The 14,192-nt window shown below is 51.7% G+C and overlaps 1 protein-coding gene across 2 annotated transcripts; it reads right to left on the bottom strand.

Moving 5' to 3' along the window:
• Nucleotides 1-8,037: 8,037 nt before the first annotated feature.
• On the bottom strand, nucleotides 8,038-12,263 carry PMAIP1 (phorbol-12-myristate-13-acetate-induced protein 1). Of its 2 annotated transcripts, XM_084833006.1 has the most exons (3): nucleotides 12,084-12,263; nucleotides 11,459-11,535; nucleotides 8,038-10,332 (listed from the first exon to the last, which is right to left on the bottom strand). In XM_084833006.1, the coding sequence occupies exons 1-3, from the start codon at nucleotides 12,220-12,222 to the stop codon at nucleotides 10,249-10,251; spliced, it is 300 nt and encodes a 99-aa protein (XP_084689132.1). In that variant the 5' UTR covers nucleotides 12,223-12,263; the 3' UTR covers nucleotides 8,038-10,248. The 2 variants fall into 2 exon arrangements, with proteins under 2 accessions (XP_084689132.1, XP_084689133.1); XM_084833007.1 differs by lacking the exon at nucleotides 11,459-11,535.
• Between the last annotated feature and the right edge of the window lie 1,929 nt (nucleotides 12,264-14,192).

Below are 14,192 nucleotides of genomic sequence, written 5' to 3'. Positions count from 1 at the left end.
ACCCGTGGCCCTTACAAGCCAGGACTCCCACATGGCTTTGGTTCCATCCCCACCCTCCCCAAGGCAGCATATTTCTTGCTGTGGACTGAGGTCAGTCCCAGTTAAGGGGGCCAGGAAGGGATTTTATCGGCATATGAATTGGCACAGCGGTGGAGGGGTGTCACCATCGCAAGAAGACCAATCCAGGTGTATATAGATGAGCTACAAGAATGTTCAATCCTTAGTCACAAGTTTGTAGCTGTGGAAAGCATTGGGCTGGATCCATTGGTAAGGGGAGCAGGATGGAGCTCCCTGTTCCCCGTTGCAGTGGTGGGCATCTTGGGGTGTGTGGCATCAAGAGTCAGCTGCGATCTTGCCACGCCCCAGCCAGGGCAGCAGAAAGGGGGCTCACGTTAATGGTCTGTGCTATGGTGTGCGCCCCTGACTCCCTTCGGAGGCCCCTGGCATGCAGCCCAGGGTGACAGGGTCAGATAGCAGGCAGGCTGCCTGATTAGTGGATCTGTGTCCTCTGCCTCCCCCAAACTCTATTCCAAGCTGAACCCAATAAAATTGTGGCCAATTATTTAACCCAATGAAGTCTGTCTTGTTTTTTGTTCCTCCTCTTCCTTGCCCCTCCATGGAGGAGCCAACTATGCACTACCACATACAAATGCATTTAATTCATGTTTTTTTTTCTTCTCCTCCCCTTTCTCTTTTGTTTCTGTTATATTTGTGCATATATATATATATATATATATATATATATATATATATATTGCACAGGATTGTGCTGTAAGGCTGTAAAGCTATGCACGCTTAGCTGGGAGAAAATCCCCATTGAACACACGGTACCTATTTCTGAGTAGAGATGTACAGGATTGAACTGCAAATAAAGTTTCTTTGAAGTTGATGATCAAATGACAGGATGTTTTCCAAATTCATGGGCTGGTTCCTGCATCGACACTGCACAAGCAGAAGGGTACCACTTGCAGAACAGGACTTTCGCATCCGCTTCTCCCCCCTGCAGCCCCCCGCATGCCTTCCAAATCTGCTCTGGTGGGTTGGGGAGCCCTTCGGAGGAGATCTGGAGGGTGCGCAGAGGGGGCTGCGGCGGGCGGTGTGGGGTGGGGTTAGGAGAGAATGAGGAAGTCCCATTCCGCAAGCGGTATCCTTCCCCTTGCACAACATTGATCTGGATCCAACCCCTGAATTTTTACTATGAGTCATAAGAGTTGTTGTCGGTCTTCAGGGTCTCTATAAAATTTCCAAGTGGGGTCCTTGCTGCATTTTGTCTCTAGTGCGCAGTAAGGCAGCATGCTGTGCACAGCTGATCATTTTACATTCTAGGGAAGCTTATTATGAGCATAGTGTCAGACAATTATGTTTTCTAGTATATTTCTTTTTGTTTGTTTGTTACTTTATTTTACTACATTTATGTCCTGCCTTTCCTCCAGGAGCTAAAGGCCTCCCCATTTTTATCTTCACAACAAGCCTGTGAGGTAGGTTAGGCTGAGAAGTAGTGACTGGCCCAAGGTCATCCAGTGAGAAATGGGAGGTACTCTCCGGCAGCAAAATGTTCTAAGCCAGCCCTCGCTCTGTGTGTGCGCGCGCGCACGCACTGTTTGGCTGTTGTGTCTGAACGAGTCAGTGAATCAGTCTGTCTTTCTTTCTAGTGTGTGTGTGTGACAGAGAGAGTGCTTCAATGTGTGTTTATATCTTCAGTGTCTGTCTCCTTTCTGCCATAAAAGGGGAGGCTTGTGTTTGCGTTTGAGTTGTAGTTAAGTTCTCTACTATGGACGAAGTATTAGCATTTTTCTTCCAGGGAAGTATGGAAGATGACTTCCACTAAAATAGGTACATAATATTTTTGCATTATTGTTGTACATAAAATAGCTTCCTTTGACTCTGTGCACACATACATGCACAAATGTCATGTCTAAGTTCAGTACTGAGGACAGAGTACGGGGCTTACTGCAGATGGCCTCAAGGCCCATCATGGCCTTGATCTGGCCTCTTTTATTGGCCGGGTTTGCACAACACGAGGGTGTTTAATAAGCCGTGATGGCTTATTTCCCTAATTACCCTTGCCAGGCGTGGCTTCTCACAACACCCTGACCTGGCAAGGGTGGCTTGTCTGGGTGATTAACAAACGTCCAGAACCTACGGGCTGTTGTAGGGTTGTGGGGTGATTAAGCCAGGGTGGGCTGCAGTTATTTATTTATTTATTTATTTATTTCTATCCCACCCTTTTCCCTCCTTGAGAAACCCAAGGCGGCGTACAAGGGCCTGTCACAGACTCTCAGCCCAACCCTGTGAGTTAGGTTGGGCTGAGAGTCTGTGACTGGTCCAAGGTCACCCAGTGAGCTTCATGGCCGAGTGGGGACTAGAACCCGGATCTCCTGTCTCCCAGTCCAACACTCTTGCTACCATACCATGCTGGTTCAGGTCATTGACTGGTTCGCACGATCACAGAGGGCAAATAACCCCGGCCAGCCACCATTGCCGGCTTCAGAAGTCAAGGCAACCCGTGCCCGGCCAGGGCAATTATGCTAATTGGGTGGCTTGTGATGGGGATGCGCAGGGCGTAGGCTGACCATATTTCCTTGAGACAAAAATGGGATATTGGGATGACAAAAACGGGACGGGGTTATGTAATATTCTGTATTCATGGGAAAGTAAGACGATAACAAAAGCTTTATTAGAGAAAGAATCTCTAGGGGCGGAATGATGGTAGAAATAACAGCAAGACTCACCCTCCTGGCTCCCACATGCTGAATGGGGCTTGGCGGCCGCCTCTTGAATTCCCTGCCACTGCAGACAAGCAAGGGGGCGGCGTCTGATCATCGCTAGCTCAAGAAGCCTGGCCCTGGCTGGATAAAGTAAATGGAACTTCCTCTTTCGCCACACTAGCAGTTTTACTGCACACATTGATTAGCATAGAGCCCTATGATAAACGCGTTCAGTTTTTTTTACAAAAAATTAAAGACGGGACAAAATTGACATTTATATTAAAACGACGGGACGGTCGGGGAAATATGAAAAAACCGGTGCTGTCCCGTTTAAAACGGTATGTATGGTCAGCCTGGGGCTGCGGTGGCTTAGTGGTTAAGACGCTGAACTGCAGACTGGAAGGTCGGCACGTCAGCAGTTCGAGACCCGAGTGCTGCGTGACGGAGTGAGCTCCCGTCTTCAGTCCCAGCTTCTGCCAACCTAGCAGTTCGAAAGCAAGAAATTGCAAGTAGATAAATAGGTACCGCCTCGTCAGGAAAGGTAACAGCGTTCCGTGTACCTCGGTGTTCAGTCATGCCGGACACATGACCATGGAAGCGTCTTCGGACAGTGCTGGCTCTTCGGCTTAGAAACAGGGATGAGCACCGCACCCTAGAGTCGGACACGACTGGCTGGGGACACCTTTACCTTATGGTCAGCCTAGCAGGGAGGGCAAATAAGCTACTGTGGCTCCCCCCCCCACCTCGCCTCTCCGTTGCTTCATGAGCACGTGCTATCTTCTCTGAGGCTGCTAGGGAGTCATTATCCAGGAAGGTGCAGAGGTTTCTCAGCCTCTTATCAGAGTTCCCTTGTTGTGGGGAGGTGCCGAAGGTCACTCGCTGGCTGCGTCAGCAAAAAGGCCCTTTGCCCTACAAGGAGGTTGTCTGCCTTCCTCAGAGGCTGTGCAGAGCCTGGACTCCTCCACTGCAGCCCTCCATTTTGCCCCCTCAGATCTGCAGTAGGACTGGCAAAAGCCGGGGGTTCCTTGGGCCTGGCAGGGCCAGCTCCACACCCGCCACGGCCCCCGGTGTAACATCACTCCAGGATGGTGTGGCAAATCCCGGTGGCGGTCCCTGGCCACCGGGTGCTGCCACTGACCGCTGCCACCGCCCAGTAAACCACCGACAGAGGGGGACCCCGCGCGAGGAGCCTCCTCTGTGCGGGACCCCCTCAGACCTGGAGCCGGCTCCGTAGGCCACACAAGGGAGGGTGCAAAACCCCGAGGAACGGGATCGTTCGCCTGATCCCGCACCCTGCGAGGGCCCAGGAGTCCTGGCCATCACTTTCCACGCCACCCCCAAACGGCAATTTCCCCTCCGTTTGATGAACATAAAGGCCCCACGCCTGGCTCCCCAGTGCTCGTCCTCCACTGCAATGTCTCACTTCCAGAGTACAGCCCAGGCAGGGAATCCCCCCCCCCGGGGGGGGCTTCCAAAGTCTGATGCCAGCATCCCATTCCCCAGCGTTCCAATTCCCAATTCCCGATGGTGCAGCCTGCCCCAGCCTGGGGCCCTGCAGGCATGCTGGACTGCAACTCCCATAATTCCCATCGGCCATGCTGGCTGGGAATTATGGGAACTGCAGTCCAACACGCCTGGAGGGTGCAAGGTTGGTGGAGGCTGCTCTGTTCTGGTGATTGCCTGTCTCACCTTGAGGGTGGCCTGGTGCCCTCTTGCGCCTTGTGGACCCCATCTGCAGGATTTCACCGGCGAAGCTGTTGAGGGCATGGAGAGAAACGGTTTTGTGCCTGTGTGAGCTATTGCTGGTCAAACAGTTGCTAAAGGCGCCTGGCTGCTGACCCGGCTCCTTCGCTGAGCTGTCTTGGGGGCCAGGCATTACTCCCCTCTCCTACACTAGGAGCATTGGCTTGTTGCAGACTTGCCTCGGACGCATGAAGTGATGCAAAGGGCAAGCTGGGGCCATTTCAGAAGCAAATGAGTCTACTTGTGCATAAGCAAGCATGGCAAAATGCCCCTGCTTGGATAGAAGAACTTCTGCTTGGTAGCCATTTTGGATCAGGGGCTGCCTTAAACATAAACGGACAGGGGCAGGCAGCGGCGGCGGCGGAGGGAGCGGCCTGGGAGTTTGAGTTGGAGCTCGGAAAGGTGGGGGTCTTCTGCTGCGCAGGGATAGCGGCAGGGTGGCCCCTTGGGCGTTGCTCCGAAGGGAGAAACACTTCGCCAAAGAAGGGGGGAAAGATCTGCTTGAAACTTGCAAATGCTAATGTATAGGTGCAAATGTCAAAATAATTATAATGGAAATGGAAATATGATACCTCTCACCATAGTGGGGAAGACTGAGCAGGTGAGCTGTGAGCCTGGCGTAGTCTGCTGCCCAGGTGCTCAGCGGCCCCTGCTGCTCTCCTCCTTAGGGTTGTTTTAATCCTTAAACCAGACTTCGACTACACAGACAGCCCTTCAAATAGGGGACACCTTCAAATAGAGGAGTGCCCTCTGACAGCCCTTCAAATAGAGGACTGTCCTATGTACAGAAGGACATGTGGTCACTGTTGTTGGTGGAGACCTTCTCCAAGCTTTTGCAGAGCGCTGCCCTTCTTGGCTTAGGTATGGGGAAGGGGAATAACAGAAGTACTGAGTTGCAGTCTCCCCAGAGCCAGAGGCCCAAGCAGAAGAAAATAACATGATGTTACAGAGCTTGTCACCAGGGCTTGAAGAGGTGCCAGATGGCTCTTCACCCATCCTGCCAGATAAAGCCATGGAAAGAGCTGCCACGTTCCTGTGGCACTGCTGTTCTTCGGGGGGCAGGTTCATGTAGGTTTTCCCCTGGCTGTCTCCTGTAGCTGGCTAGGTGCAGGGCCCCTCTGCTCCAGGTCTTCCAAGCCTCCCCACCACCACTGCCCGTTCTGCCACCATGACTACCCCTGATCCCTCCTCCTCCTCTCCCCCTTCAGGTAAAGCAGGCGAGTACGGGGGGGGGGGATATGACAGAGGTGTACAAAATTATGGATGGAGTGGAAAAAGTGGATAGGGAGACATTTTTCTCCCTCTCTCATAATATTAGAACCCAATGGGGTCATCCTATGAAGCTGATTGGTAGGAGATTCAGGACAGATAAAAAGGAGTTCTTCACACAGTGCAGAGTTAAATTATGGAATTTGCTACCACAAGATGTAGTGATGGCCACCAATTTGGATGGCTTTAAAGAGGATTAGACAAATTCATGGAGGATAAGGCTATCAGTGGACAGCTATATGTTACCCCCAGTATCGGAGGCAGCATGCCTCTGTATACCAATTGCTGGGGAACTTGGGCAGGAGGGTGCAGTGGCACTCATGTCTTGCTTGTGGGTCTCCCGTGGGCAGCTACTTGACCACTGTGTGAACAGAATGCTGGACGAGATGGACCCTTGGCCTGACGCACCAGGACTCTTCTTCTGTTCTTAAGCGTGCTTTATTCTTGGAGTGCCGGATACCCCACCCTTTCCCCCACCTACCCTACTAACCCTCATTTCAGCAGCTGCTGATCAACACATGTTCCTCTGTGGCTTACAGGAAGGGCTCACAACAATATACTGGGCTCCTTCACACTGAGCTTTTATCCTGCGATTGAGATTGCTCCTTCACGGAAGTTTGCGGGCTCTTTACACGATGCCGTGACCCTCCAAGGCGTCTCCTGCACTAAATGCCCTTTGTTCCATTTTTAAATAGATCACAGTAGTTCGAAAGCAAGAAATTGCAAGTAGATAAATAGGTATCGCCTCGGCGGGAAAGGTAACAGCGTTCCGTGCACCTCGGTGTTCAGTCATGCCGGCCACATGACCACAGAAGCATATTCGGACAGCGCTGGCTCTTCGGCTTAGAAACGGGGATGAGCACCACACCCTAGAGTCAGACACGACTGGTTGGGGACACCTTTACCTTTTTAATGAGCTATCAGATTACCCCGTTGTGTTCCGCTTGAGTTCCCGCTGTGAAAAGAGTTAAAGCGGCAAGAAGAGGGGCGGGATCAATGAAAGATAACGGAAGACTCAAATACAGGGAAAAGGGAGGGAGGAATGGAAGCACATGCAAAGGGAGTCGTTGTGATCCTGCATTTAAAACAGAAGCAGAAAGCCCTGTTTTCAATGCAGGATTTTAGGCTGGTGTAGAGATGCCCACTGCTGCTGGGGAAATCAGTTTCCACCCAGGTACTGGGAGGAATGCAGCTAAGCTCAGTGGGAACAGGGAAGCCCGATGGGGTGGCAGATGACATCACCATGCAAGCCTGCTCATCAGAAAGCCCCAACGCTTTGACCGTGTGAGCCCTGGTACCTCAATAGTGATTCAGAGGACCAGCGTTTGGGTTCTGCTAAGTGATTTTGTCCTGCTTGCATCTGAGTAGACATGCAGAGGCTTGTCCTGCTTACTTCTGAGTAGGCTTAAAATCAGTAAGTATGACTTACACGAGGGAAAACATTCTGCCTCTTATGTATGCGCATACGTGTGTGTGTATATAAGCTAACAACCCAGTCGGCTTTGAAAGTGTGTCTGTGAGAGAGCACGAGTCCTTTGCTGCTCTTTGAAACAGTCTTTCTTTGAATCTATTCTCCTTAGCTCTGCGCACCAGAATACTCTTCTAAATTGGAACAATTGCGCTGATTGGTAAATCTGCAGCCCAGACATGGCCCCAAGGGCCCACGGTTCCCAGCAGCCTTCTCCCTGCTTCGTTGAGTCGCCCCTCCCACAGCACGGGGGAGGTGAGGGGGAGAGACTTTGGCTCCGCTGGAGGCTGCTGCCTCAGCACACTCGGAGTGCCTTGAGCTTGCGGTCTCTGGTGGCCTTCTCTCCCCTCATCTTTCTCATGCCATGCGGACAAGAAAAGCCAGTCCACTGGGTTCCAAGCAGTGGAGGCTGATGGCTCCGATGTCAGTGGGGCAGTGAATCCACTCTTGGTTTCAGTCGGAACCAGTCAGAACTCTAAAGGACCTATCCAAGGTGTGGAAGTGCCTTAATAGCTACTTTAAAGTTCTGACTGGAACCTGGAGCGGATTCACTGCCCCACTGACATTAGAGCCACCAGCCTCCACCGGTGCCAAGGTATGAAAGAAGACGGTTCACATAGGAGCGTGTGTGTGTGTGGGGACGGACGGACGGACGGACACAAAAACGTGGCAGTAAACATCTGCCAGAATCATCTCCCATGCCCTTAGATTCCCTGGCTTTCATAGCTACTGATATAGATCTCCTTGAAATGATCTATTACTGCATAATATTACTTGCAGCTGGAAAAGAGAGAGTTTGAATGCGATGTGTGTTCAAATTCCGTAGAAAGTATACTACAGAGCATTTTTGCAAACATAGCGAGTTTATTGATTTAGCAAGCTGGCACTACAAAAAAAAAAACCCACTTGTAAGACACACACACACACACAAAAAGCATGGAGATCCTTATGAAAAGCAATGTAATGCGATTTGTTTGCAAAGAAGCATGCAATGAACTGGAACCCCCGGAGAATATGCCCCTTAAACACTTTGAACAAGTCCTGCTGCTGTAAACTGTACCCTGACATAAACATGTATGCTTGGTAAAGCAACATCATACTATGTAACACACCGACATCGAACATTCTACAAAGAATAAAACATATTTCATAACAAGAAATATAAATATTGTACCAAATACTTCAAATGGCACATTATAATTCCATAGGCATTTGCTTCCCTGAACACTTAACTCAGCCAGAACCTGACAATGTGTACTGGCTAAAAGCAATGTTAGCAAATCATAGTTCTTTGAAATTACAATTCAGTTAACCAAAATGTTTTATGAACACGAATGCCAGCTTCTCTGTGACTTTGACAGTTATTGTCATTTATACTTTTATGCAATACAGTCCTAAAGTGGGGAAATTAAAGCAAATATACTGGCTTTGAAATAGAGCGTGTTAATGTAATGATTAAAGGACCTTTGGGTTATTAGTGAATAGTTACTGAAGAACGTTTACATTTTGAGTTACCATTAAATTATTACTGAATTTTGCATTTTGGCTGGCAGAATGCCTTGTTTCTAAGCTGGTCCTGATGCATCTATGTTTTAGAGTTAACATACATTCCTGTCAGATAGAACATACATTAAGAAGTTGCAAAATAAATGTTGAGGTCTGTTTAATGTCAATTGAGATCTTCAGACTGGGCAATTTGTTCTGAATACCAAAGATCTGCTGAGCATCTAGACTTTAAAATCTTTTGGGTCCATTTCAATGCAGGCAACTGATCCTCAGAGGTGTTCTTTTGCATGCTCAAGTCAACTTCCTCCACTGCAGTAAATGGAAACCCTGTGCACAAAAGAGATCCATGCACACAACTGATCGTGAATTGTTCTCTCAATTCAGGCAACGCTCTCTATTTTAAATCTCCCCCATTAAAAAAGTCTGTAACTTTTCATCCTGCTGACATATTTTGAATAATGCAATTGTTTTCCTTAGTGTAAAAAAGAAAAGGCCATACTTTTCCTCTGAGAGGTTGTATTTTAATGTAACTTTTAATTTTTTCCTTCATTCTAAAGCTTATTCTATTTAAGCATTTCTAACACTGTTAGCAAATCTGGCATCTTTGATATACAGAGAAAAACATATTGTTATTTAATAACTAAAGTTGCACAATTCATTCTGTAATGCTAAGAATACTGTCACTTTTACATGAAGGGCATCCTTTTACATCACTCTACAGCCTGTTCTGATGTAGGCTTTACTTTATGCTTTGAACATTCATCTGGAATATTTAGTTTTGGTTGATAACCCAAAGCAAATCCATAAAGGTTCCAAAAAAAATAAATAAATAGCCATATAACCTCCTACCCACAGGGCATATAATGCTATGTTGGTACTGCAGCTGTACCAGCTTCAGCCTTGTAATTTTTTGCATTACAGTTTAATTCATTAGAAAATAACCCATAAACATGTAACAATATATATTCATTTCAACAAAACAAACATCCAAGCAAAACATCCCCCTTTCCCCTGGAATTCCAAACTCTAGAAAAAGAAGAATTACAAAGAGCTGAGGAACTGGTTTGCAGTGTGCATGGAAGTCTAGAGTTTGTTTTTTAAAAATCTTTCTCTTTGCTATGCTTGAAATTCCATAAACTCTCAACACAGCATAGCAGCTGAGTATGGATTCCAGAACTTTGGAAGTGAGAACTCTGAACTCTGGGTTAGATCACCACTCCCAGATTCCTTCTTTTTCCAGTGTTCTTCGCAGTTCAGCATCGTTTGTAAACAGTAAATTCCAGTTCTCTCCCAATCTCTCCATTTGCATTTGCTAGCAAACTTTCCAAAATGTGATCTGAAGAAATCGTATTACAGGAACCTTCCTTGGCAACAGGAAACAGGCCGCAGAAATGCACAGGAAACATTCCATCTCCTCCATCCTACGGAAGTCTCTTTTATGACTCCGAATATGTAAAGATCGGATCTTTCAAAAGAGATTTTGTGGGTTTTTTCTCAGTTTCCTTTCCTTTTAATCCATGCACTCTCATGTTCCTGGGCAGAAGAGCTTTGAAATCAGGTTAAGAATCCTCTGTCGGAGGTTCCATTTGTCCCCGATCTTGCGCAGCTGGAGAGCACATTCTGTCGCTGCCTCCGATTCTGCAAAACATAAAAGCACATCGTGGCTCAGCTGCGTTGATTAATGGCTACATAATTCTATTTTGGTACCCACAGTACAGAGACATTGACCCTCACCCAGAATATTCTGCTGTGTATACCCAGAACTCCTGTGCATGCTGGATTCCCCGTTCCCTTCAGTGGAGGGACACCGTCATATGTGGTGGAAAAGCCTTCAGGCAGGCAGAGCGTGCCGTGCCTCGCGGTCCCTGCACACATTTGCTCGGCAAGGATGTGCATATCAGATGCAGAACTGCTGAACATGACCATGCTTTACTCATAGCAACAGTTCTACAAATGCATCTTGCAGTAGGGACGGTAGACAAATTGCACACCTGGAGTCAATGATCAAAATGATGCCTCACCCACTTCCCAAGTTTATACTAGATTAAAACAACAACAACAACAAAAAAACAGGGTGAGATAGAAGTTGGAGGCAGGTAGGAAGCAGCACCCTCACCTCCCACCCCTGGCTTGGCAAATGTCCAGAACTTTCGGAGGTTCCATAAAGCAACTCCTTACGTCAGGTTAACATCAGCTATGTGTGCGAGTAATGCCTATTTAGGGATGGTGGCAGAGCACCTGGTTTGTATGGAGAAGGACCCGATTTCGAACCCTGGCATCTCCAGTTAAAGTTTGGAGGAGGTCACAGAAGACCTCTGAGCCACTGGAACATCGCTGCCCATCTGAGTAGCAACAGTGGGCTAGAGCAAGAGAGACACTGCCCTTGTGCAAGGCAGCTTCCTCTGTTCCTAAGTGCAGGCGCAGTTTCTACTGAGGTGGGCTCCCCAATTCACTTGTGACGGGCAATTCTTCACAGGCTTCCTCTCCCATTGAAATAAATGACAAAGCCCTAACAGGAAGAGTAAAAGGAGTGCTGGATGTGAGCGACCTGGCAGAACAGCCTTCCCCAACCTGGTGCCCTCCAGATGTTTTGGACTTCACCTCCCATCTGCCCCAGCCGGCATGGCCAGTGGTCAAGAATGCTGGGAGTTGTAGTCCAAAACATCTGGAGGGCACTAGGTTGGGGAAGGCTGAGGCAGAGTAATGAAGACCACTGAGAATAAAATCCCCCCCCCCCCCGTGTCTAATGCACTGAAGTTTGTACCTGGACAACTTGACAACCTAATGCAAGCTCAGACGATCGTGAACAACAGCGGGGCATGTGGCCTTGACCTAAGGACTCTAGATTGCCACGGCAGTATTTGGAAAGAGGGAAAAGGGAAGGAAGAGGAGAAAGAACGAAGAGGCAACTTTAGATTCGGTGGTTGGATTAGAAGAAAGACGTCTATGCCTGTGAAGGCCACTGACCCTGTCCAATGGGCAAGGCTAGTCTCCTAAGTTCAGGGCGAGTGGCCGGAGGGGTGGGGGAGAGGGCCTGGGGCGTGAAAGGTCCTGCCCTGGCCGGGGGTGGACGAGATGGGCTCTGGGGCCCCTTCTAAGTCCGCGATCCCCAGTCTATGAGCCCCGCAGAGGCGCTCCCTCTTCTCCGACCCCCCCCCCAAGAAGGGGCTTCCCTCTTGGCCGCTTCACGCGACTCCGGCCCGGGACGTCGACACCGGCCAGCTGTCGGTTCCCCTGCACGATCTGACTCGCCCGACGGACTCCCGGCCCGGGCCAGCGGGTGGGAAACGCAGCCAAGCGGCGATCGCAAGCCGGCCACTCGGCGGGGCCGGGCGGGGGGGGCGCCTGGCTGGCGTCGGGATGCGGGCGGCGACCGCGCCGGCTCCTACCTGCGGGCGCGGGGCTGTGCGGCGCCGGCCTGCGCGGCGCCTTGCTGGCCACCCTCTCGGGCCCGCGGGCGCCGGCGGCTCGGCTCGGCTTGGCATGCCGCGCCTTGGGGCGCTCCGGGTCCGGCAGCGCAGGAGCCATCGGGCGGCGGCGCTCTCGGCCGGCTCTGCCTCCCGCGCAATGGGCCCCGCGCCCGGCGCGCCGCGCCGCGCCGAGCCCAGCCGAGCCGAGGGGAGCGCCGGGGGTTTCCCGGTGACGCGCGGCCGCGCGGCCAATCAGAGGCCGGGGTGCCCGGCGAGCGGGGGCGCGCCGGCTGCCGGCGGCGGCGCGGGCTGGGCGTGCTGGAGCAGGCCTGGCGGGCGGGGGCGCGGCGCGGCCAGTCAGCTGCTCCTGAAGCCCAGGAGACAGGCAGCCGTCAGCCAGCCAGCTTCCCCCGGGCTCGCTCCCCTTTCAGAAGACCGAAGACAGACAGCTGTCAGCCGGCTGGTTCCGAAGACCGGCCCACCGGTCCCCTCCCCGTCCGCGTTTGCTTTGCGCGCCAGGGCGGAATCCGAGGTGGGATCCGAGACGGGGGCGCAAAGGGGGGGAGTTTCGCTCAGCGCCGGGCGAGCGCCAGCCGCGGGCGCCGCCGCCCCCCCGCCCCGCCAGCGGGGCCCCGAGTCCGCTTCCCGCGGCGGAAAGGACGTCGCGCCCCGCTTCCCTTCCCGCGCCCGGCTCGAGAGCGACGGACCGTCCCCGCTCAGCCGCGGCGGAGGCGCAGCGCCACCTCCGCTGGGGTGAACGGGGAGGCCAGCGGGCGCAGGCGGCCCTGCGCAGAGCCCGGAACAGGAGGGACGCGCGCGGGCCGGAGAGGGGCCACCGTTTCTCCGCCCGGAGGGGGACGAAAGAGGGGCCTGCGGCCTGTCTCCTTTTCCTCCTCCTCGTGGTGTCTGCAGAGAGTTGGCAAAGCAAAATACTCTGCCGTGGCTTCACTCTCCTCCTCCTCCTCCTCCTCGTCCGCTTCCGAGGCTGGACCGAGACAGTTCGCTGCCTGAGGCCAAGAGCGCGCCCCTCCCCGTTGCATGTTCAGAAACTGACCGGACAGGCAGTTGATTTTTTGCTTCAACGTGGGCGAGGGGAGAGCATCCTCTACAGCAGGGGTCCCCAACCCCCGGGCCACGGACCGGTACCGGTCCGTGGCCTGTTAGGAACCGGGCCGTACAGCAGGAGGTGAGCCGTGGGGGTGTGCGAAACCCCCTTACCTTGCATCTGCGGGGGTCCGCAGGGGGGGAGGCGATCCGTCCCTCCCCCCGGAATACTTGCCGGACCTGGCCAGCTCCGCTCCGCAGCGAGTCCGCAGAGCTGCCGGCTGGCTCCGGCCACTGACAGACTTCCAGCCGCTGGGACGCAAATGGCGTCCGCATAGCGGACGCCATTTGCATCCCTGTTCTTCAAGTAATAGGCTACGTAAATCATTACGTAGCCTATTACTGCAAAGTAATAAGTGTAATGCGCTTGAATCATCCCGAAACCATCCCCCAGGTCCGTGGAAAAATTGTCTTCCACAAAACCGGTCCCTGGTGCCAAAAAGGTTGGGGACTGCTGCTGTACAGCATCGGAGGGTAGGAGGCTAGTGGGGGCGGAGGCATCTGACAGCTTGCTGCTGCTGCTGCTCTGCCCAACATTCTCTCTCTGAGATGCTGCCGCACTCTGCCTAATGGTATGGCTGGGGCCCTGCCAGATTCTCTATGTCAGTTACTCTAAAATCAGCCAAATTTTTATGGGGCTTCAGAAGGATTTTTTGGGTGGATTGCCTCTCATTGCCTGTTTGGGTGGATTGCCTCTCATTTTTTTCTAGGACCATGAATGCAGAGGCCTACTTCTGCACATGCGTGCACCCTAACTGGACCATGATATGATATGTTTTAGATTCAGAAATGCGTGTGTCTAGGGGGGCGTTATATGTGTGAAAACATCCTTAACTACTGCCAAGGGTCACCAGGGACTAGCCCGGCAACATGTAAAATGCTAAGAATAATAGACTGCCTCTCCACATGTTCAGAGTGCCTTTTCCACATCCATTCAAAGCAAACTGATGAGAGCTCCCCCCACATTCATGCTCAAACACACCC

The sequence above is a fragment of the Heloderma suspectum genome, chromosome 2 (assembly GCF_057233095.1).
Source record: "Heloderma suspectum isolate Gila_16-S chromosome 2, 16-S_ref, whole genome shotgun sequence".
Lineage (NCBI taxonomy): Eukaryota > Metazoa > Chordata > Lepidosauria > Squamata > Helodermatidae > Heloderma > Heloderma suspectum.
Note: the sequence above shows the minus strand (reverse complement) of the source record. Positions and strands in the feature narration are given on the sequence as shown.